General features: G+C 46.7%; 1 protein-coding gene across 1 annotated transcript; it reads right to left on the bottom strand.

The window, feature by feature from the left end:
- Positions 1-457: 457 nt before the first annotated feature.
- STMN1 (stathmin 1) lies at positions 458-6,453 on the bottom strand. Its single transcript, XM_045982016.1, has 5 exons — positions 6,364-6,453; positions 4,636-4,708; positions 3,977-4,149; positions 1,538-1,729; positions 458-1,023 (listed from the first exon to the last, which is right to left on the bottom strand). Exons 2-5 carry the CDS (start codon positions 4,646-4,648, stop codon positions 952-954), a joined length of 450 nt encoding a protein of 149 aa, XP_045837972.1. The 5' UTR covers positions 4,649-4,708; positions 6,364-6,453; the 3' UTR covers positions 458-951.
- Between the last annotated feature and the right edge of the window lie 18,712 nt (positions 6,454-25,165).

Below are 25,165 nucleotides of genomic sequence, written 5' to 3'. Positions count from 1 at the left end.
AAGGTTCCTTTTAACCACTGCACCAAAGGTTGCTGCATGGGCCCAGAGAATGATAACAAATATTCCAATTTTGGAGTCCTAGCTTCTATGGCAGGAAAGTATGACAGGTCACATCCTACCCTGACCTGTACCAGAAAGTCAGGGAGCTGTCCAATACTTCTAACCAGGATCTTGAGACTTCCCCTAAACCCTTCCCCAGAAACCCCCTGCGTGCCTTCAATCTGCCTTTTTAACGGGGACACGGGAACAAAAATAAGCTTGTTTGCAAATAAACATCTGAAAGACTATCTAGCAGCTGATCTGGGCCGAGGCATCAAAACAAAGTGATGATTGTGGGAGAAGACAATGCAAAGGACTCCGGAGTGAAACTCCCGGGCAGAGAACTTGCAGCGACGCGTGTGCTGGGTTATTTCTGGAGGCCGGAGGCCCCACCTGGAACGAACAGAAGCTAGGAGGGTCTCTGTCACTTCAGTTTATTACCTGTACAGAAAGAAGTCACTGCCACCAACAGCACTGTGCAGTTTTATTAACCATTCAAGTACAGTAGCATCTGGTAAGATTGGGACAGAATTGGGATTTAAAAGTGAACAGATATTCAGCATCTAACAATTTGAAAGAAGCCACTACATACTCTTTTCACGAACATGTTTTCACAGAGCCAATACAGTACTAGCCGTTAACCCAGTACGCCAGGTGCACTGAAGTAGAAAAGATGCAACGAGAAAAAGTAGCTACATTAGAAAGACTTCAACACTTTAGAAAAAGAGTACAACACTTTCCGTTTCTCCCCTTTAGGCCCGAAAACAACATCATACAATCTGGATCTACCTATACAGTCCTACATCAGCTTCTAGAAGATTTGTCAGGAGGGCAAAAATAAAACGACACTGGCCAGTACAGTCTTTGGATATTTGGGAAGGGGAAGGGGAGAAAGTCAGTTCTCAGAACAAATTAGTCAGCGTCAGTTTCATCAGCAGGGTCTTTGGATTCCTTGTTCTTCCGCACTTCCTCGATGTGCTTGTCCTGGAAAGAAACAGCATTCGTCGGTCAGTCAAATCACAAAGCCTGGCGAGCCGTGCACCCCGCAACAGGCCCGATGGCAGCATCTGGGCGTATATTATGTATTAGTGGGAAGCACACAGGGTTGTAAAACATCGTCAAACTTCCCTGGGTCACCCATGGACTCTGATGACTGAGCCTCCTACAGCTCTTTCAAAGAATATACAATTTTTCTGGAAATCACTGAATACCCCATCTTATTCTTTTTTCAAGATTTTATTTTTTATGTAATCTCGGCACCGGACGTGGGGCTCGAACTCACAACCTCAAATCAAGAGTCGAGCGCTCTGCTGACGGAGTCTGCCAGGTGCCTCTGCTCCATCTTACCTTAAAGTAAGATACCTCTCCTTTTATGTGTTGAGCCCAAAACTGGGGACAGAGACACCCAATGCCTCGATCAAGGCCATTAGTTCGAGCTACCTCACAGGTGGAGACTTCAAGCTCTTAAACCCTCTCAAAGCAAAGCTGGGCCACCGACCTTCTCCCGCAAGCGCTCCAGTTTGGCGGCCATCTGGGCCTCTCGGTTCTCTTTGTTGGCCTCCATTTTGTGGGTCAGCTTTTCTTCCGCCATCTTACTGAAGTTGTTGTTCTCCTCTATGGCTTTCTGAAGCACCTCTTTCTCGTGCTCACGCTTCTCAGCCAGCTGCTTCAAGACCTCGGCTTCATGGGACTGAAAAATGTTTAACAGGCTAGACCCTCTGAAGTTTACTGAGCATTACATTTTTGACCAAAAAAAAAAAAAAAAAACCCCGTTATTAACTGGGAGGGCTGAAAAGAGGCAGAAATTGAGATCTCCTTAAATATAACCCAAGCCAGGGCCTGAATCGTCTGTTAACAAAATACTGTGAAAATCACCTTCTTTTCTAGTGCTTGTATTTACTTTGGAAAACTGCTCAGGTTTGTCCAGGGTATTGCCCCACTGTTCTCTAAGGGAATCCCTGTAAGATTTACTGCTTAATGGTAACAAGCAGTTACCATTAAGCACGCACATGGAGGAATGGAGCTATACTGTCAAGAAGTGGTCACCGACCTTCAACGTCCACCTGACGAAAGTTCAATTATAAAAAATGGGAGCATATCGATATAAAGAAAAAACGTGAATGATAGGGAATTTAAGACTAAGCCCCCAGATTACTATTTGAGCCAGGGGGATTTCTGTGTCATAGAAAAGCTTCATCGCTTCTCTCTCTGGAAGCTGTAGTCACTTCCAGGCCACTGGAGCGGTTTTCACGGTTCGCCGCCTTCAACAGACCCAACACGCAAGAGTGTGTTACCACACAGATTCCGATGTGCCTGAAAGCATCACTGAGGCAGGAAAACTACAGAGCACCTGCCACTGGTTCTGGTCACTCTCTTCTGCAGTATCCCAGGCCCAAGTTCCACTATATAAAGCACAGGTTAGTGACTACAGGGCCAGGGTGGATTCCTTAAAAATTTCTCTGTCCAGCCACTGGCTGCATTTCCTCACAAACTCAAAAGTCCACAAAACTCCATCATCCTCCATAAGAGCTCAGTCGGTGCAGAAGAGCAGGTAGCAGACAAAGCTCCCTTGCAAACTCTGCCGCCCTTCCTGGGGAAATGAATGGCAGTGCCAACAGCGGCTCTGCGCAAATACGCGCGTGGCACTGAAACATACAGGCACATGTTACAGCAGCTTAAACAGGGGCATAAATGTGTGTGTGTGTGTGTGTGTGTGTGTGTGTGTGTGTGTGTGGTCAGATGCGTCAAACTTTACATTGCACTAAATGTGTTGGTCAGGGGCAGGTTACTACCTCACCTTCTTGTGCCTACTTCCCTTCATTTTATTTTATTAACAACTTTTTTTTAAAATTTAAACTCTATACCCAGCATGGGACTTGAACTCACAACCCCAAGATCCAAGAGCCACTTGTGCTATTGACTGAGCCAGGCAGGCGCCCCTCCCTAATTTTAAAATTAAACCCACTCACCTTAATCAGGGTTATTGGAAGGGAATAAATGAGAATTTATATAAAGCTCTTCATGAAAATAATACTGAATGGAAGGAAATGCACCAAAATGTTAACAATGGTTATTTCTGGGAAGTAGGATAATGAATACTTTTAAATTTCCTATGTATAAACTTCTGACTCCCAATTTTTGTACAATAAGCATATTAATATTTGTTGATCTTTCTGATTTGGGTTGTTCTTTTTTTTTTTTTTTTTTTTAAAGTAGGCTCCACACTCAGTGTGGAGCCCAACATGGGGTTTGAACTCAAGACCCTGAGATCAAGACCTGAGCTGAGATCGAGAATCAGACGCTTAGCCAACTGAGCCACCCGGGCACCCCTTTTCTGATTTGTTTTTAAAAATGGGTATTTTATAGAATCCCTCAGATAAGAGACAAGCTGCCTCACTATCATTATGCCAGTTGAGCAACACAATCACATTACCAGCAATTTAAAATGTTTTTATTGTACAGCTCTCGGAAAAAAAACAAACCACGCAGGCACACACACAAACCAAACCAAACGGGGCACGGGGGGAAGGGAAAGAAAAAACAATCATCCACCAACAAATCTATTTTTCAAAGAGAAAGCAAGAGAAGCCGGAACTTTGGTTTCAGACAGACCTAAGCTTGCATTGTGGCTCCAATGCTCATAGCTATAGGACTTGGGAAAATGACATTTCCGAGACCATTTTCTTATCTCAGTATCTCAGACATCTACCCTTTTAGGGTCATTGAGTTAAAGGAGAAAAACAAAGTAAAGGGCTTGGTACATAATAGGGAGCTCAGTAAACGATGCCTGGCATTTTCTCCTAGCTACTGGCATATGTAATTGTCACAATTATAATCCCATCTAGCTCCAATTCTGTTTTCCTCCTCTTATGGAAATAAAACTGATCGCCACATTACATAAATATATACCCTGTTTTCTGGGAATTGTGATGTTTACCTTGCGTCTTTCTTCTGCAGCTTCTAATTTCTTCTGAATTTCCTCCAGGGAAAGATCCTTCTTCTTTGGAGGGGAAAGGGGGAATTCTGGGACGGATTCTTTTGATCGAGGGCTGAGAATCAGCTCAAAAGCCTGGCCTGAAGCACGCTTCTCCAGTTCTTTCACCTGGATATCTGGATTTGATCATATTCATAATGTATTCAGAAAAATGGGGTTTTCCTATTCTAATAAACTATCCTAAAATTTCATATAAACCAAATCAATTTAATGAATAGAATTCAGGCTGATGAAGAAGCTGTGTTTGCAGGCAAGAAATTATCTAAATACCGCCTCCCATAAAACCAAAGCTCAATATTTTTGGATTAAAAAACACCATTCTGAGATGTGTCTGACAATCACTTTCATAAACAAAAGGAAGACTTGTGCAAAACTCCACAATTTTGCTCTAGACCAAGCCAAATCATCAAATAATGAAACAATTAGGAGCTCTTCAGTACATTCAAGTGATAATTTTTCTTCTTTATTCTCTGATTTATATAATGGGTTTTCTGATAAGACCAAAATACAACTGCTCAATTAATGGCTTAAGACCTGAATCCATCTCCTATTATAAAATCCTAAACCCATCACAATTCAGCTTTTCCAAATAGATTACCTACCAGAAGAAGCCATGGTGAACAGAAGACAAGAGACTGGCAGTGTATTCTACACAATCCACTGGCAAGGAAAACCCTGAAAAGGATTTTCAAAAGCATGCGATCAATTTCTTTGCGTTTCTAGGTCATTGATCCAAAGGGACCTCAAATCACAGCCACATAAATCAGTGTCAGAAAAATCACTACCATGGAATTAAATAAGACATCATTAACTAGAAAATCATAAAAATCTAGAAAATACTGAAACATTGGTAAATTTGAACAGAACAGTGTTTACAGAAAATCGAATCCACTGAGCTTGCCTGCTCAAAAAACATCTTGGATTTTAAAAATTAGACGACGTTAAGTCACATATTTTTTTGCCCTAAAACTCCCAAAATTTCCCCTCCCAAACGGCGAAAAGATCTTCCAGATTCAACTCAACAGTGAGACCGGAGCCATCTTAATACTGCCTACAACTCATTGTGCAGATGAAATGCCCACCCCTGCTTTGTCTGCGACTGCCATGGTGGAAAACAAACGCCCAAGCTAATATTAACCAGTATGTTGAACTCCTATTGTTCTAGGGGCTTAAGCTCCTTATTCAACAGCGAGCAAAATTAATCAGTTTTATGAACCTCCAGGTTATAGGTTATATTTGCTGCCTTTTATCATGAAAAATTCTACATCCCTCCTTGATTTTGTTTAAGGTCATTATCTTTGTACACCCCAGGCCAGTAGGAAAACCTAAGACTGCAGGTTCCAACAGCTGGAAATTAAAACCCTAAGCCGCGAAACCGTCTCAGCCGGACAGAGCATGAGACGAAGCACCGGACCCAGGATGGGCGTGGTCCCGGTCGAAGCGAAGAAAAGCGGGTGGCCGCCCCCGGCCAATCAGAGCACGCCCTGTGCTCCGGCCCCTGGCCCCGCCCCCTTCCTCCCCGCGCCTTTTCGAATCTCCCCGAACTCACAACACCCTTGAGCCCGCGCGCGTGGGAAGGGGAGGGATGGGCGGGGCTAACGGTCCTATCTGGGTAACTCCGCCCTTCCCGGGCTCCCCGCACGCCGACACCCCCCCCAACTCCCGCCAAAAACATCTCGAGCAACCCCCCACCCCCGCAGCAGCTCGGCGGGTGGGGCATGCCCGGGGAACCGGCCGTGGGGTAGCTCAGGCATCTGCCCGCCACTTCCTCCCTTCACTCCCACCCACCCCGCCTCCACCCTAGCTGTCCGCGCCCCCCGCCGCGAGGACAGGATTGCTCTTGTGGGGTGTCAGCCTCAGATTCTGCCCTAGTCGCTGGGCGAAGGCTACAGAGGGGAAGGGGAGCGTTCCTAGCCACCCGCAGTCGGACGCTAAGGCCGCTGCCCTCCGGCGGCGCCGCCCCGCCCCTTCAGACAATGGGGACCCCGACGGGGCTGAGCCCGCGAGGGAAAGGAGGGGGGCAAACGAGGGTCCACGCCCCCTATTGTTTCCACGACTGCACCCCGGGTTAACGCCCGGGGCTTGCCCAGTTGGCCGCGCCCCCTCCCCACGGTAGCCGCGCCCCCAGAGAGCCGGGACAAAGCCGAGGCTCCGCCCGAGCCACACACAAAGCGGAACGACCCCCGCCCGCCAGTCCTACTTAGGGCCCGCGGCCACGCCCGCCGCCCTCCGGCAGGGGGCCGCTACCACGGCCCGGCCCCTCCCGCCCGCCGCATCCCTCTCGCTGGTCCCCAGCCTCCAGCCGCCTCCACCCTGAGCCCCGCACCCACCTGCTCGGTCCGAGCCGCCTGGCCACACTCTGAGCACCAACAGACTCGGGCGCGCACAAAAGCGCCAAACAGCGGCACGTGACCTTCCAGCCAGGCTCTCCATTGGCTGAAACCCGCGGCACGTGCCGCCCCCTCCCCCACAGCCCAGGTGGCCCCACCCCTCGGGACCCCCGAGCACCTCGGGAAGTGTAGTCCAGCCTGGCAGGTTAGGGGACAATGCGAGGGATGGGGGGCATTTCGGGGTCTCCCCGGATGTGAGCAGGGGGCCGGGGCGGTTGTCTGACCGCGGAAGAAGGCTATACTGTGGCCCCTAGCCTGGGTCTGACCCAGCTCTCCGGTCTCTAAGAAAAGGGCGGGGCGGGGCCGGGCGGGGCGGGGTCCCTCCCTACCTCTCAAAGGGTTGCCCCCTGGACTCCTCCTCTGTTGAGCCACGTGCTCTGCATCGCCCCAAGGGCAACACTCGGACAGAGCAGTGTCCGGTTAGTGCCTCACCCCGTGCTTCCACCTAAGACGTCCAAGCCCATGTTACAGGACAATACCACTCTTTGCCCCTGTAAGGCCCCCCTGCAACCCGGCGCCCTACCTCGCTCCACGCCCGCGTGCAATCTGCATTGTGACATCATCGTCATCCCTTACCCACTCAGTCCTAACAGGTCACGGGCGTGGCCCTTCCCCACGGTGCGGGTTTTCACTATCATACTCGGGTCCCGGAGCTGGTGACCAGAGAACCGTGGGGGAAAAGCGTTGAGGCTCTGGAATTTGATCTCCTTTGGTCTAACAGTTACTCGGCTTAAATGCACACTCCATCTGTTCTGCCTAGCCTTTTGCCTGATGATAGGGAAGGAAGAGCAACAGCAGTTCCAGACAACCCGGACTGCGGTGAAGTGTTGCTTTTGTTCTTGGAGCACGTGCTCTCCAGTGCAGTGCTGGGCCCTTTTAAAGAATCAAAACAAAAGGGAGAACCACAAGGTCACAGTTCCTCCTGGCCTGGTTTGAGGAGAAGCACAGCAGAGGCACAAAGGAAATTGATCTGACCTGAGCGATCTTAGATTGACTGGCCTCCTTACTACAGAAAGGCCAGAAGAGAAATAAAATGAACATGGTTTCCAGATCCCTCTTCCCATTCCCCAGACCAAGGCTGTGTCTCTAGTCTTCCCGTGGTAGGTGATCACTACACCAACGCACCTGCTCTGAGATCCTGCCTGGGTGGAAGGACACCTTCATTTTATTGATCAATGGGTCGTCTCCCCATACAAAGAAACAAATATGACTAACTCTGTGGAAACAACAGCCCTGATTGTGAAAGACTCTCCATGTCCAGCCAGTCACTGGGGATGTGCTAGAGATAAACACAATTACCGGGTGCCAGAGACAAGGGAAACGGGATCATAGAGGCAGCAGACACACCACACAAAGCAAACAATTAGCAATTTGCTGTTGCCTGAAATATGCTTGTTGTGGCATTTTCTCCAACAATCGCCCTTGTGTGGGGTCAGCCTCTCCCCCGCCCCCAATCGAAGTGGTTTTCCCTTAGCATGTGAGCAACACCAGGAATAATTCAGATTCTGAGCCCTGAAAGCTTTCTTCCTCTGAGACCGAACCTAGCCACAAAACGGCCAGGTGTTTCCCTCTGCCAGTTTTCTGAGCAAAATCTCAGAAATCGTTAGAAAGGCTGGAGAAGGGTGGGGATGAGAGCTCACCGGAAAGTGACAGATTGGTAGGCAACACAAACCAGCACCACACCGGAACCCAAGGCCAAGAGGTCTGTTATCCCCCAACCAGCCTTTATCTTGAAGTCTTTGTACTTGAACTGGAGGTTTGCAGAAGAAGGTCCCACCCACTGGATGCGTATTTCTTTTAAATACAAGAGATTGCCCTGCAAAAATCTTAACGTTTCTGACTATTCATGTTGTGACAGGAAAAAAAAATAAATCTTTCAAAACACTGATTATTTCAAAGCACTTACACCGCTTCCCCCCACCTTTCCTTTTTCCCTAGAGCAGATGTCTATTTCCATGGAAACCACAGCTAGGAACGAAGATGTTAGAACTCATGGAGATTTTTAATCTTTTGTAACGATGCTACTTAGATGGTGGGTTTGTTGTTAGACGCCTAGTCCTGCCACAAGGATTTCCTGAGCTCCTCACTGCCGCTGGAGGCATGAGCGGGGCAGGGGTAAGACTGCGCCTTTACCAATCCTTTGCATAAAAAGGTGCGTGCGTGGTGAGGTGATCCCTGTTTCCTAGGTAGGGCTGCTGTTCTGAGAGCCAGACCACAGCTATTTAATTGTCAACTCTACCTATAAGGTGTTCCTACAGGCGCACGAGCCCTGGAACAGGAAGGGCTTTCAACTCCAAGGCGAGAAAACAGCTTTGCCACTTCACTTTGGAGAGGGGCAGAAGCTCCTTTCTGGGAAGCCCGCTGAAACTCCCTTCAAAAGCCACTCCCTCCTGAAGGGGCAGCAAGGAGTTAACGTTCCGGTCCCGGAACTGCCTATCCTTGCCCGTGAGAATTATTTTTGCCTCTGCTCAGATGGTTTGCTGAGACTATGGATTAACACAAAGCGACGTCAAGATATGGCAGCCCTCCGGCTTATTTGATCTGTGTAGACAGCTAAAGGAGAGCACTTCAGGCTTCAAAGTCTAGAAGGGATGTCTACACTGATCAAACGAGCTGGGCTGTTGTCAGATCGCCGCTGTTCTTACAGAGCACCGCAGCCTTTGTTCATTGTTGGTTCTGAGGCTGCTGGGGTTGTCGCTCACTCGCAGGGGCGCCACCGGGTTCCAGCGCTTACGGGGCCTGTCCTTGGCAAAAGGATATTGTGGGAGAGGTTTTCTCCTTGTCCCCAGCCACTCCGTTCCCTTTGTCTCCTAATCCCCAGGCACTGTGCTCTAACTAACTCCCTTCCCTGTTCGAGCCCTGTCTGTGAATCTATTTTACACGCCCAAGAGGGCGGGCCTTGTGCCTTGGTCTCCTCATCTCTCAGGCCCACAATGGGGTTTGGCCCAGGACGGTGGGACCTGCATGTGCGCCGCTGTTCTTAGGCCAGGGCCACCGCTGTCATCTTCGTCTCCTCCTCTGTGATGCTAGACACCCGCGCCAAAGAGAGATGATGAGGACTAAATGAGTATTGTCCAGGAGAGCACTTAGCACGATGCTAACGTGCTAGTTTTAGCTCTGGTTGCTAGAGAAGGTTCTTGATTACTGTAGGTTATGGAATGAATGAATGAATGAATGAATGAATGAATGGATGAATTCCCACACTTTGCTGGGAATCAGAGTCACTGGGTTAACTCTTCGTATTTCATGTTTTAAAAAATGCAGTTAATATAACATTTTGGATAACCCATTCATGTAGTTTAGAGATAAGTATAAATAGGGCGCCTGGGTGGCTCAGCTAGTTAAGTGTCTGTCTGCCTTTGGCTCAGTTCATGATCCCAGGGTCCCCGGATGGAGTCCTGCATGGGGTTCCCTGCTCAGCAGGGAGTCTGCTTCTCCCTCTGCTCCTCCCCACTGCTCTTTCTCTCTCTCTCTCTCTCTCTCTCTCTCTCACGTTTTCTCTCTTTATTTTAAAATAAAATCTCAAAAATTAAAAAAAAAAAAAGAAGAAGAAGAAGAAGAAGGGGGCGCCTGGGTTGCTTGGTGGGTTGAGGCCTCTGCCTTCGGCTCAGGCCATGATCCTGGGGTCCTGGGATCGAGCCCCGCATCAGGCTCTCTGCTCAGCGGGAAGCCTGCTTCCCCCCCCCCCCCCCGCCCGCCTGCCTCTCTGCCTACTTGTGATCTGTCAAATAAATAAATAAAGTCTTAAAAAAAAAAAAGAAAGAATAAAAAGTCCTCCTCCCTTTTCTATCTCCATCTGCCAAATCCACCAAGCCTCCCCAACCATAACCACTATCATCGGTTTCTTGGGTATCCTAGAGTCTCTTTAACAATTTTCTAGGGTGGCTCAGTGGGTTAAATCTCTGCCTTTGGCTCAGGTCATGATCTCAGGGTCCTGGGATCAGCCCAGCACTGGGCTCTCTGCTCAGCAGGGAGCCTGCTTCCCCTTTCTCTCTGCCTATCTCTCTGCCTACTTGTGATCTCTCTCCCTCTCTTTGTCAAATAAATAAAATCTTTAAAAAACAAAAAGAATCAAAAACAAGTTTCTAGATGTGTATCCTTACTCCCCCTTCGTCATACAGATGATAGTTAACTGTAATGGTTCTGCACTTAGCGTTTTTTCACTTCACAATACATGTCAGGGATCTTTTCCCTGTTCATACATTAAGTGTTTCCTTGATCTCAGATCCACTGTACAAATATTCCATAATCTGGTTAATCTGTGCCCTCTCCATGACTTTGAGGTTATTGCTAATTATTTCCTATTTCAAACACAGCTGTAATGAATAACCTTATATAATGTGGTATTTTCCACACATGGGTGAGTAGATCTGCAGGACATTTTCCTAGAGTGGTATTGTGAGGTCAAAGGATGAGCGCGTCTGAAATTTGGACAGTGCTAACCTGCCTTCCCTTGGATTTGTACTAGTTCAACACTCACCCTGTGGTGTTTTAATTCATTATCTCAATTCATTCAAAAATGGTTTGAAAGGCTTTGTCCCTACAAATTTCAGGGGAAAGGAGGGGGAGGACTAGAAATCCCAAGAAAGACATGCCTGTCAATTCTGTCTATGTTAATACCTCCTATAAATACTTGACAAGCAGCAGCTGATCGCAGAACAGCTCTGGCGCCTGCGCGGTAGCGCTTCTCCCACTGCTCCCTGAGGTGTCAGTGTCTGCAGGTGTCGCTCTGAGACTGGAAGCCTTTTGAAGGCAGGGTCTTTTCTTGGCTGTAACCCACTCCCCTGCCATGACGCCTGACACAGTGCCTGGCATGCATCTTGCTGAATTCTAAGACATATGTTTTCCCCCACATTTTGGTGTCTCTGAATCGGTTGTGCCTCAGGGTTAATAAATAGCATGTCATAATTACTGAGAGCATATTTTCTTAGTGGGACATAAAATAATGGTATCTTAAAAATCAATGGCGGGCGCCTGGGTGGCTCAGTGGGTTAAAGCCTCTGCCTTCGGCTCAGGTCATGATCCCAGGCTCCTGGGATCGAGCCCCGCATTGGGCTCTCTGCTCCGCGGGGAGCCTGCTTCCTCCCCTCTCTCTGTCTGCCTCTCTGCCTAGTTGTGATTTCTCTCTGTCAAATAAATAAGATATTTAAAAAAAAATCAATGGCATTTTTGGACAGCGAAACATGGTAAAGGGCGCCCCTATTAAATATGTGAGTGGAACGACTGCCAAGATGGCGCTGATCCTGCCAGTCCTCTCGGTCTGAGTTCTAACCATCACAGTGTCCCATTTAGCCCGTGGCTTTGCTAGACACTCACCCCCCAGGTTTAAAGCTTCAGTCAGACTCAACATTTCCCTCTTTCTCGCCAAAGCCTCCAATTATGGAAACTTAGCATTTTCTACTAGAACGGAATCTTCAAAATGATAATATCTACAAAAAGAACAAAGCTGCAGCACTCACACCTCCTGATTTCATAACTTACTACAAAACTACAGGAATCAAAACAGTGTAGTACTGACATAAAGACAGACAGACTCCCCAAGGAATAGAATAGAGAGCCCAGAAATAAACCCTTGTATATGAGGTCAAATACTTTTGACAAGGAAACCAAGATTCATTCAATAGGTAATGGACACTGTCTTTTCAACAAATGGTGCTGGGAAAACTGGATAGTCATTCACACCAAAAGAATGAAGCTGGGCCCTTACCTCACACCATATACAAAAATCAACTCAAAATGGATCAAAGGTCTAAATGTCTATAAAACTGTAAAACTCTTAGAAGGAAACATAGGGCAAGAACTTTATGACATTCAATTTGGCAATGATTTTTTAGATGTAACATCAAAGGCACAGACAACAAAGGAAAAAATAGACAAATTGGATTTTATGAAAATTTAAAATTTTGTACATCAAAAGAATATCAACACAATCAAAAAGCAACCCACAGATTAGGAGGAAATAATTGCAAGTTATATATCTGATAAGGGATTCACATCCATTATACAGAGAGAACTTCTAAAACTCAACAGCCTACTTCAAATATGAACAAAGAAAAGCCTTAAATAGACATTTCTCCAAAAAAGATATACAAATGGCCAGTAAGCACATGAAATGATGCTCAACATTACTAATCATTAGGGAAATGCAAATCAAGACCACGTCACACCTATTAGGATGGCTACTATAAAACAAAACCAAAAAAAAAAAAAAAGGAAAATAACAACTGTCAGAGAGCATGTGGAGAAACGGGATCCCTTGTACACTTTTGGAAACATCAATGGTATAGTCACTATGGAACACAGTATGAAGGTTTCTCAAAAAATTAAAAATAGAATTGCCATATGATCTAGCAATTCCATTTCTGGGTATATACTCAAAATAACTCTGACACAGGCTGCAACATGGATGGACCTTGAGGATATCATGCTCAATGAAATTAACCAGTCACAAAAAGATAAAAATACTGTATGATTCCACTTATATGAGATGCTTAGAGTTGTCAAAATCATAGAGGTTTAGAAAGTAGCATGATAGTTGCCGGGGCTCGGGGGCAGGAGGAGGGACTGGGAGGTGGTGATTAGTGGGGACAGAATTTCAGTTTCATAAGGTGGAAAGAGTTATAGAGTTGGGTGGTGATGGTGACCGCACAACACTAGGAATGTATTTAATATCACTGAATACTTAAAGGTAGTTAAGGGGGCGCTTGGGTAGTTCAGTCAGTTAAGCATCTGACTCTTGATTTCGGCTCAGGTCATGATCTTGGGGTCGTGGGATTGAGTGCCCCATGGGGCTTCATGCTCAGCAAGGAGTCTGCTTGAGATTCTTTCTCTCTCCTCTTCCTCTGCCTCTTCCCCCACTGGCACACACACACTCTCTAAAATAAACAAATAAATAAAATTTAAAAAAATAGTTCAGATGGCAAATTTTATAGGTGTATTTTAATACAATAAACACAAATGGAAAAAACTGATAATAGCTAACATACTCACAGAATGTTTACCATGAGGCAGGCACTGATCTCAATACTCTCCATGAGATAACTCACTTAATCCTCATAACAATCTTAGGAAATAGTATTAGCCTAACTGTAAAGCCTAGGAAAGGAGCGTGACCAACCAGCCTGGCTTGCCCAGGACTGAGGGGTTTTCTGGGATGCAGGACTTTCAGTGTTAAAAGTAGGAAAGCCCCAGCCAAACCTGGATGATCTGGTCATCCTAAAGGAAACTGAGAAATAGAGACACTATATCTTCCTTAGACATACCAAACAGGGTCCTTGCCCTAGGCCCTGCCCTTCCAAGGGCTGCACTCTGACCCTCCAGCTATGTCCCTTCTCCCAGACAAGCTGGGACCTGGACACCTCTTTGAAACCACACTGTAGGTATCCGGGATTCTAGAATTCCCGGTCCAAATAACCTGAGTCCACTTTCAGCATCTCTACCAGTGCCTTCCCTGGTTCATCCCCCCAAGGGCAAACTTCCCTGCCCGAATGCAGGGCTGGTTACTTGTAAGGGGTGGGGACAGAACCTGGACATGAGGGCCAGGAAAAGGAAGTGAAGGGGGCTGGCTCTGTCACGCTCTGACCTGGAACTCCACGGACTCCAAGAATTCTCAGCTCAAAACCTGGCATTCTAGTTTATTATGGAGGTATTATTCTCAAGGTAGAAGGATAAAACATGTCTCTTTAAAAAATAGTTTGTTAGGGGTACCAGGGTGGCTCAGTGGGTTAAGCGTCTGCCTTCAGCTCAGGACATGATTCCAGGGTCTGGGATGGAGCCCCGTATCGGGCTCTCTGCTGGGTGGGGAGCCTGCTTCCCCCTCTCTCTTTGCCTGCCGCTCTGCCTCTCTTGTAATCTCTGTCAAATAAATAAATAAAATCTTTAAAAAATAGTTTGTTAGCTTGATTTATAACTCTTACATACTTAGTCCTAGGCATGTGGGCTTCTCTCTTATCCTCCTGCCTCGTGTCTGGCAAATGTTAGCAGTAGGCCTGCAGAGAATAAATCACTAGTCCATCTAGGCTACACAGAAACACAGAGATTTGCAGCCTGACTCCAAGTCTATGCTTTTAGCTGGCTCACCCTACTATTTTCCAAACTGGGGGGAAAGGCCCAGAGAACTTTAGACAGCTGCCCAAGGTACCACAGCTAATTCATGTCACAGCAGGAATTTGAATCCTATGCTTTAAAAGATGTTGCAGGGACACCTGGCTGGCTCAGTTGGTTAAGCTGCTGCCTTGGGCCCAGGTCCTGATCTTAGGATCCGGGAATGGAATCCTGCATTGGATTCCCTGCTCAGCAGGGAGCCTGCTTCTCCCGCTGTCTGCTCTGGCTGCAGCTCTCCCTGCTTTTGCTCTCTCTCTCTGACAAATAAGTAAAATCTTAAATAAAAAAATGATGCTCCAGGGACTGTTTAGTTACCACTCATGTGAGCGTGGGCAGATGTCTTCTCCCTTTTTAGGCCTGTGTTTCATCATCTGTGAAATGGGGGAAATGCCCCAACTTCATAGGGTTGTCATCAGGAACAACAACCTGAAATACTAAATGTAAAGTCTGATGCATAATAAACCCTCAACAGGGGAGGGCTGCAGTGTTAGTCATTGAGCACAGCTCTGATCATGCCACTTTTCTGCTTGAAAATATTTGATGGATTAAACCTTGGGGCACATCATATGAGAAACATACAAATTCCTGAAACAAAAAAAAATTTTTTTTTTTTTGATGACTCCCTTGGATTTATAGTGCCAAGAGTCGTCCTTGGCATGGCATTTGAGACCCTCCATGAGCTAACTGAAGTCTACCTCAAGAGGAATTAAACTGAGACTCTTTGGTTTTTGATGCATTGAAGATCTGTCATCTCAAAAAAGCATAGTTATAGGGGAGCACAATTAAGATGCATGGAAGGGGGTTAGCTAACAACAGAATGGACCTCCTAAGAATGAATGAGATTCTTGCTATGGGAAGTAACCAAACAAAGATTTGTCAGTCAACTGCTGGGAATGCAAGAAGGATTCTTGCATTAGGAGGAAGATGGACTCCCTTCACGTTTTAAGAATCTTCTTTAAAAAAAAAAAAAAAAAAGAATCTTCTTTAATGAGATGGGGAAAGGCTTGCGATATTATGCCAATGAAAGAAACAAGCAAAAGCAACCCAACTGCATGTACAACATGAGCTCAAGTAAGAGCAAAAATAAAATGCACCAAAATATTTGTTTGGAGGGTAAAATAACAATAGAGTTTAGTTTTCTTCTTTGTACTACTCTGAAATTTCCAAACTTCTTAAAGTGAACATGGATTATTTTTATTATTATGAAACAATTGTATTAAAAAGCAGAAAAGAATTTTGTCCTCCTCACCGATCTTGGGTACTCCTATGTCTCTGAAATCCCTACCCTCCCACGACCTCCTCCACCATTCCCAGCTCCACGAAAACCCATGCAGCTAATATGCGTCAGTGTTTTGCTGATAATAATCCTCCGTTTGGAGTCCCTTGGCCCCTGTGTCTACTGAAATTCTCTCCACACTCAAGGTCTTTTTTTTTTTTAAGATTTTATTTATTTATTTATTTATTTATTTATTTATTTGAAGGACAGAGATCACAAGTAGGCAGAGAGGCGGGGTGGCGGGGCGGCGGGGGGTGGCGGGAAGCAGACTCCCTGCTGAGCAGAGAGCCAGATGTGGGGCTCGATCCTAGGACCCTGGGATCATGACTTGAGCTGAAGGCAGAGGCTTAACCCACGGAGCCACCCGGGTGCCCCACCCTCAAGGTCTTGATTAATCTCTCTGCCTCCTCCAGACTATACCTGATTTTGAGTCGATCCATACACATCATTGTCTTCCTCTCTACACAATGAGTTCCTTGAGGGCAGGATTACATATGATTTCCTCCTCGCATTCCTGCAGTACCATGAATAGACACTCAGCAAATATTGAATCTTTTGGCTGATGTCTTTTTGACCACTAAACACCACTTAGGCCAAGGATCAGTATAACTGAGGGTTTATCCTGGAGTCTAGCCTCCTACAATTCAAAAAGTACCATCCCAGGGACATTTAAATATATATATATATATATATATATATTTATTTGTTTTTAAGCTTTTAATTTGAAATCATTTCAGATTTCCAGAGTGTTGCAAAGGTAGTACACAGAATTCTCATAGACCCTTCAGCCAGCTTGCCCTAACAGTTAACATCTTACATCGTCATAGAACAGTTATCCGGACGAAGACATTAACACTGGTACAAGGAAATGGCTGGCTTTAACTGGATTCTCCATTTTCCCATCGGATCCAGGATCCAACTTAGAAAACCACCTTGTATGGAGCATCGTGTCTCTTTATCCAGTGACATTTCTTTTAAGGTGGAGGCTGGGGTGACTGCTTTCTATTATTTCTTCCAACCAACCTTTTCCCAAATAATCAAAATGTGAGCAAGAAAGATGGTATGGGGATGGCGAGGTCGCAGCAGTTGCCCTCTCCTGGGCTTCTGGGACTTCAGACAATTAAGTGGACTGTTCTTCCCACCTGGGACTAAGAGGATGACTTTCGTGTCCGAAGATCTAGTCTTCTTCTTGAATGGACACCTGTAGACCTAAATATAGAGAGGGTTTACAGGTTACTTTTAGATCATTAAATTTCTGGGCCATTCCATAGATCACTTCTCCATGGCTTGGCATGGGGACACATTCCCAGTTACTTCCCAAACTTCCCAGCAGCTGGCGTTTATCAGCAATCTTAGCAATTCAGTGAGAACAGAGGTTACAGCTGTCACAGGAAGCTGAAACCAAGCCTGCTGAAATCACACCCATTGGAGGGTGGGTGAAAGTACAGACTGGGTAGAATTCAAGCGCGGAAGGTGGGGGTGGCTAGGGTGTCAGGAGAAGGGTGGGATGCTGAACAGGAACGAATACCGGTGGTGGGGCGGGGGAGAAAAGCTCCTGTGTCGCTGGAACTCAGGTTAATTTATAGACCTTCGTGGGCTTATTGCTGAGCCTTTGTATTGATTAGTAACTAACATCTGCACTGCTGGGCTCTGGCAGACCCCGCCACGCTCGTGGATTACCGCAGCAGCCTCCTCACTGGTCTCCCGCCCGCCCCCTCCCTCAAATCCATTCCCAGCATGGACCTCTGCCAACTCAGGTCCCTGGAGAGTGCTGCCCTCCCATCTAAGCAGGAGGGTGTGGGGTGTGTTACTTTCCTGGGACTGCCTTAACAAAGGGCCACAAGCTGGAGCTGGGTGGTGGCTTTAATGACAGGAATTTAGTGGATTCTTTTTAGGATTTTTTGTGTATTTATTTGACACAGAGAGAGAGAGAGCCAGTGAGAGAGGGAATACAAGCAGAGCAAGTGGGAGAGGGAGAAGCAGGCTTCCGACCGAGCAGGGAGCCCGATCCAGAGCTCGATCCCAGGACCCTGGGATCATGACCTGAGCCAAAGGCAGATGCTTAACAACTGAGCCACCCAGGTGCCCTGGAATTTATTGTTGTTGTTGTGTGTGTGTGTGTGTGTGTGTTTTTTAAGATTTACTTATTTGTTTTAGAGAGGGGGAGAGAGAGCAGTGGAAGGGGGAAAGGGAGAGAGAGAATCCTCAAGCAGGCTCCTTGCTGAGCACAGAGTGCACTGTGGGGCTGGATCCCAGGACCCTGAGATCATGACCTGAGCCAAACACAAGAGTGGGATGCTCCACAGACTGAGCCACCCAGGTGCCCCAGACAGAAATGTGCTGGTCTGAAAGTCTGAAATCAAAGGTGATGGCAGGGTTTGTTCCTTCTGAGAGCTATGAAGGAGAATGTGCTGTGCTTTTAGCTTCTGGTAGTCTCCAGAAGGGAAGAAGTTGCCAGGAAGAGGAAGCAGGGCAACTAAATGCCCAGAAGAGAGAGTCAGCCAAGCACAGTAGTGAACTGCAAGTGGTCTTGGGTTTTAACTGGTAAGACTGGATTGAAGCCTGGGAAATGGGTGGGGCGGGAGCACCAGGGCCCTTGAAAGCCCTTCAGCGGGCGGCAAGGACTTTAGGATGCTGCCCTAGAAGCACAAGCTCACAGGCTCTTTGAGCTGAGGGACTTGATGCGTCACTCTTGAACCCCTTTCCTGCATTTTTTTTTAAGTTTTTTTTTTTTTAAAGATTTTATTTATTTATTAGTCAGAGAGAGAGAGAGAGAGAGTGAGCACAGGTAGAGAGAGTAGCAGGCAGAGTCAGAGGGCAAAGCAGGCTCCTCGCCGAGCAAGGAGCCCGATGTGGGACACGATCCCAGGACGCTGGGATCATGACCTGAGCCGAAGGCAGCTGCTTAGCCAACTGAGCCACCCAGGCGTCCCCCTTTCCTGCATTTTAAAAACCAAAACCAACCCCAAAAAGTACAAAGAAGAAGACAATCACATTCCCCACCCCCTGGAATTAACCTTTCTTTACATTTTGACATATTTTGTTTCCCAGTGTTTTCTTTATGACTATATAGTTTTAAATTCCTTGGGCAATATATGAATGCACTGTCATTTTTTTTTTTAAGTTAGAATGTTACAAGGAAAGCTCAAGTTCACTTTCACCTCCACTGGCTATCCCAACTCCCTACTCCTCTCCCCAGAGAGAGCCACCCTTCCGAGTTGGGAGTGTATCTTTTCATTTTTCAAAAAATGCATTACATATGTTTGAGTATACCACAGCTCTGTTTGGTATGTTGGAAACATTGTATTATGCTGTATGCATTATTCTGCAAATTTCTGTCTTAATATATTTTGAGCTCTGTCCATGGCCCTGCATATATAGATCCAGTTTATTCCTTCTAACTGCAATCTAGTGACCCATTATGAAAACAGACTTTTATTTATACTTTCCCTATTGATGGCCATTGAACTATTTTCCGTGCTTTGTTATTAGATATGAGCCTGCAGTGGCCAACCTCCTTGAATATACCACCTAAGTATTTCTCCAGGGTAGAAACCAAGAAATAGAATTGTCAGGGCACAGGGTATAAACCCAGTTCCCCGTAACCTCAGCGACACCTGACCTGGTGTTGGTGACGTAGACTAACTCTATTCCTTATTGCATCTTTATAAATGAGAAGACAGGCCTGGAGCTGTACTGCTTCCTCATAGTCACAGAGCAGGCTGGGATAAGGGCCAAGAGGAGCCCCCACACCCCCTGGTTCCACAGGGCTCAATCCATATAATCACTGTTGGTTCTCCCTGGAAAATCAAGGGAAAGGCTAGCGTCTAAAGCGGTGGGTGGGGAGGGAATGGCTGAAATTCTCCAGCATGGTGATTATACTGTGAGTGGACAGACCTCCAAATCCTCCCAGAAAATGGCTTCACTGTGCTCCACAGATCTGCTCTCCCACCCGAGGCGGTTTCTACCTGCAGCTTTCACAGCTACACACAGGCGTGGTGATTGGCTCTTCCAGCCCAGACAAGGGTGGGGACAGAAATGGCTTCTCTAAGCAGCTGATTTTTTCAGTGCTGCATCCCTGCTCCGGGAGGTTGGGGGAGGGCAAGCTTCTGGGGGACTCCTGCAGGTGCGGAGCTCAGGGAGGCCACCCTGCATCCCAGGCTCGCCAAGCCGACCACAGCACCCAGCACCCAGAGCGAGCCCCAGCAACCCCTCCCTGCCACTTGCAGCACCTCGAGGGTGGGCTGGCTCTGCCTGGGGCCCCGCAGCCAGCGCCTGAGTGGCTGGAAAGGAGCCAGCGCTGCAGAGAACGGCACTAAGGACAAGTCACCAGGACCTCCGCGGGCCAGCGAGCACGCAGCCGCGCTCGCGCACCGGGGCAGCTCTGAGATGCTGGACCCCGGAGGCACTGGCAGCAGCCGCCTGCTGTTAGCTCCGAGCAAGAGACCCAGGGCTCGGTCAGCAATTCTCCCTTCCCAGACTCCGATGAGGCTGTGGAAGCTCTGAGACAGGGACCCCCACGGAGGATGAAGACTAATCCTGCCTGCGTTCCCCCTGCGAGGCGCAGGAGGGGAATCTGGGTGAGGTCCCAGATCCCAGACCCTCCTTAGAGCTAGTCTTAGTGTTAGGTGCTTCTCCCCAAGGGCTGCTGGCCAGATTTCCCTTTTTCTTCAAGGCAGGAAAGACCAGAGGGAGAATTTGAGGGAAAGAACAAAGCTGGCACCGCCCAGCCTTCTTTTCAGAGCTCCCTTCCTCTCACAGTTGGGATTACTTGGAGGGCTGGCATTTTTTCCTCAGCTAACTTTCCTTCTTAGCTACCACATTTTTGAGCCCTTGTTATATGCCAGGAGCTGTACTAAGCGCATTCTCTCATTTCCTCTTCTGGACAACTCTAAGACCTTAGTCTCAGAGAGGACACGCAATTTCCCAAGGTCACACATATAGAAGTGGCCAAGGTGGGATTAGGACATTTTCCCAGATGCTATGTTTTAAAAACTGTTTTAGGTTTAAAATTAACTATTTGCTCACTTCCACTAGTCTTTCACAGGTCTTTTTTGAAAAAATGACTACTGAGCACAAACACCACAAGCATTCGCTATTTTTACTCAGCGGGAGGAGGGAGCAGAGTGCTGGGTTCTGCTGGCAAGAGTTTCGATAGATAACACTTTTCTGGAAAGCAGTTTGGCCATTTGGATCGAGAGCTTTAAAAACTGTCCTTGCCCTTTAATGAGGAAATTGGCACCATCTAAGGAGACCACACTAGCTAGCACTGTGTAAAACACACATTTCCAGGGACCCAGAAATTCCACTGAAAGGAATCTATTTTATAGATGGGTGTTCTAGCACATACATGGTCGAAATGGCATATATGTAAGGACATTCCATACTGCACAGCTCCAATAGCAAAAGATGGGAACCAACCTAAAAACGTTTCAATAGAATTCATTATGGCACATGCTTTTGAAGAAATTCTATGCAATGTTTCTAGAAAACGAGGCAGTTCTTTTCATATATGGACCAATCATCAAAAAATATCAAGTGAAGAGTGCCTGGGTGGCTCAGTGGGTTAAGCCTCTGCCTTCGGCTCAGGTCATGATTTTTCAGGGTCCTGGGATCAAGCCCCGAATCGGGCTCTCTGCTCAGCAGGGAGCCTGCTTCCCCCCTCTCTCTGCCTGCCTCTCTGCCTATTTGTGATCTCTGTCTGTCAAATAAACAAGTAAAAAATCTTTAAAAAAATACTAAGTGAAAAGAAAGTACAAGAGTATGCATCTGGTATGCTATTTCTGTATGAAAAAATGAATATATATGTCCATATATATGTGTCGTTGTATGTATGTGTGTATATGTATATGCACATATTTTTTTTTCTAAGAAAGATACAGAAGAAACCAGGTAATAGTGTTGCCTTTATGGAGAAACACCATAGCTGAGGGACCAAATACGATACAGGTATTTTTTTTTCATTGTGTAATGAAATAGTACCTTTGGAATTATGTACCATGCATGCCTATTAGCAATTTGAAATTCCACTTAAAAAACAGATGCACTAAAATTCTACCTCTAGACCCAGTAATTCTCCTTTTGGGAATCTAGCTTAAGGAAATTTTTGGATTTCAAAGATTTATACAAAAAGATATTCACTGAGGTGTTACAGTGAAAAAGATACAGGCAGTCCAACAGTAAAGGGAATGGCTAAGGAACTCTGGTATGTACATGCAATGCCTATCATGAAATCATCAAAAGGATGCTTACAAAAATATTTTAGTGACATAGGAAAATGTTCATTACATTAAATAAAAAAAGCTGGACAGAAATTTTCTCTGCAGTATGATCTGATCACTGTAGCCACAATTGGACATAGGAAATAATTGGAAATAAACATGCCAAAAAGTAAATAATTGTGGCAAGTGGGCAGAGGGACTGTCAGTGACTTTTTCTTCCTACACAGCTTTCTATACTTTTTTTTTCTATACCTTTTTTGCAACGAGCATCCATGCCTTGGATAATTAAACACACACACACACACACACACACACACACACACACTTAAAAATAAATCCCCACAGTGGGGCGCCTGGGTGGCTCAGTGGGTTAAAGCCTCTGCTTTTGCCTCAGGTAGTCATGATCCCAGGGATCGAGCCCCACATGGAGCCCCACATGGAGCCCCACATCGGGCTCTCTGCTCCGCAGGGAGCCTGCTTCCTCCTCTCTTTCTGCCTGCCTCTCTGCCTACTTGTGATCTGTCTGTTGAATTAAAAAAAAAAAAAAAATCTTTAAAAAATTTTTAAAAAAATCCCCACAGTATTTCGAAAAATTAAAGATACAGAAACATGTTAAACCAGCAATTCTGCTTCTAGAAATAAACCCTACATAGGTAGATGCACAAATGCTCAGTGCATAATATGAATAACAGAAGGTTATGAACAACTCACGTGTCTATCAGAAGAGAACACTTAATAAGTACAGACTATCCCTAACGGGAGAATAGTAAGCAGCAGTTACAGAGAATGAAATAGGTATACCAATGTGGAAAAATCTACAGGGTAAGATATATTTTATAAAGACTTATTTATAAAAAATATTTTAAAAATATTTATTTATTTATTTGAGAGAGAGTGAGAGTGAGCTGGGGGAGGGGCAGAGGAGGTGGGAGAGAGAATCGCCAGCAAACTCCACACTGAGCAAGGAGCCTGAGGTGAGGCTCGATCCCATGACCCCAAGATCATGACCTGAGCCAAGATCAAGAGTTGGTGCCTAACCCACTGAGCCACCCAGGCGCCCCAGGGTAATGTATCACTGTGACAGGAAAGCAATTTGCGGAAGAATACGGATGTTATGATTCCATTCATGCTAAAGAAAGAAAAGCTGGAACTCTGTGTTTGTGTTTGTACGTAACTGTATGGAGGATGTTAAACTTAACCCATAGTTGTCTTTGGGGGAGGGAACATACTGAAAAGGAGACTTCTGCTTTGGACTCTACATTTATCTGCCGTGTTTGTTTCTCTTATAATGATAATGTGTTCTCATATCATTTATGTAATTAAAACATAATCTAATATGGGGGAAAGTGTGTGCACAGAGAAAGATCTAAAAAGATAGATAACAAAATTATGAGTAGTTTTCAGCAGGAATGAGGGATTGGGGCGGAAGTGATGGGTCGTTTTCCCAATGTTACTTTATATTCTCCAGCATTTTTTCTCCACGCCCACACATGAACTACCTTCATAATTAAAACAGTAACATCAAAAGTCCTCTGGATTTCTCCAGCTCTCCTCTGTCCCTGTTTTAGGGCTCTCTTAGGTAACAACCCCAGTCACATGCACCGCCCAGGCGTACAAAATCCTGGACAATACCAGGCTCATTTCTCCTCTTACCAAAGAGGAGGAAACCGGGACGTTGAGACCCAACCTTCTGGCAGCTCTGCTGGGAAAGTGGACACAGGCGACCTGGATTCCAGGCCCCTGCTCTCCCACCTTCAATTTCCAGAGATAAGCCATAGGAAGGGAGTGCCAAGGACTGGTTTCCACCAGGCGAGGGAGGATAGGGCTTGAAGCCACACATTAATGATATCAGTTAGCCTCAAATGAGGGAACAATAAACCCCATCATTTGCCGAGTTCCCTCTAGGCTCAGTTTCAAGCTCCTTTCCCAGACAATGGATGGTCACATCCCCACACGGCTTCGGCCAGGTTTTCCAGAGAGACCGCGACAGAGGATGGGGCCAAATTGGTCTCCGGTGGCCAACACCCTGGGACTCACCTCCAAAGAGGGAGCTATAGGGAATCTTCCCAGGGCCCAGGAGCTCAGCTGGAAGATCTGTTTGCTCTAAAAGCTGAGCAGGAGACAATTACCGTGGCCTAGAAGGAAGAAAAGCAGGGTTTCGGGAGCCAGCACCGCCGTGGTCCCTTTTGTGACCCTGGCAACTCACCAGATCCTCCGAGTCTGGACACTGGGGCGGTGGGTCGGGGGGCAGACAGGAGCCTCTGTATCTGGGGGAGAAAGGGCAGTGGCAGTGTCAAGCCCCCTCCCCCTTCATGGCTGTCTCAGAATCCGAGATGTTGGTGAAGCTGCTGGTCCCTTTCCCCGCGCAGCTGCTGCCTGTCTGTCTCCATGGCAACCAGGCCAAAAGACTAATTTGCCAGGGTCCAGGCTCCGGAGCTTACCTTGGAGCAGGGTTTTAACTTGTCTTTCTGGAAGCCTGTCCATTGCCACTCCCAGGAGCCTCTGATAGCCTCCCCTAGCCATTGCATGGGAGGGACACTGGGCCAGCCAGAAAAAATACTCCGTGTGTCCTTTGTAAACTCCACCCACTGAGAGGGAGGAAAGACAAACAGCCTCCTGCCCAGTGGCCTTATTCCCACTGGTGACTTGTGTTTCAGAGACCCCCGTCCTGCTCCCTAGTAGCTCCGGGCTGCTAGGAAGGATCTGCCAAAACAGATGGCTTAGGGAACAGTTCACTTGTCGTAAGGTCCCCCGTCTTACTCCTTTGCCTTCCCTCAGGCTCCTCACTGCTCTCTGCCGGCCTGTGGCTTGTCCAGAAGTCCTGCTGTGGCTTGTGTGGTTCCAACAAGACCGGAGTCCTTTTTTTTCTTTTCTAAACAAGAGACCTTGATGATCGCCTCTCTCAGAAGCTCATGGAGGGTTAGGTGGGCCCTCAGAGCTTTACAGATCTCTCCCCTAGACATAGTCAAATTTGCCTCACTATACTGGCTTCCCCCCAGGCCGTTTGAAATCAAACAGCTACCTTTTTCTATGTGTTCTGCTACCCTGGCTGTAACTTCCTAGAGGACAGGGATGATACAGTGGTCTCTTCCCAGCCTGTGGCTTATTGCCTCCTACACAGCAGGTGGGTTCGTGAACGCTT

Source organism: Meles meles, chromosome 1 (assembly GCF_922984935.1).
Source record: "Meles meles chromosome 1, mMelMel3.1 paternal haplotype, whole genome shotgun sequence".
In the NCBI taxonomy this organism is placed as follows: Eukaryota; Metazoa; Chordata; class Mammalia; order Carnivora; family Mustelidae; genus Meles; species Meles meles.
The sequence above is the reverse complement of the archived record's forward strand: the minus strand, read 5'-3'. Positions and strand labels throughout refer to the sequence as shown.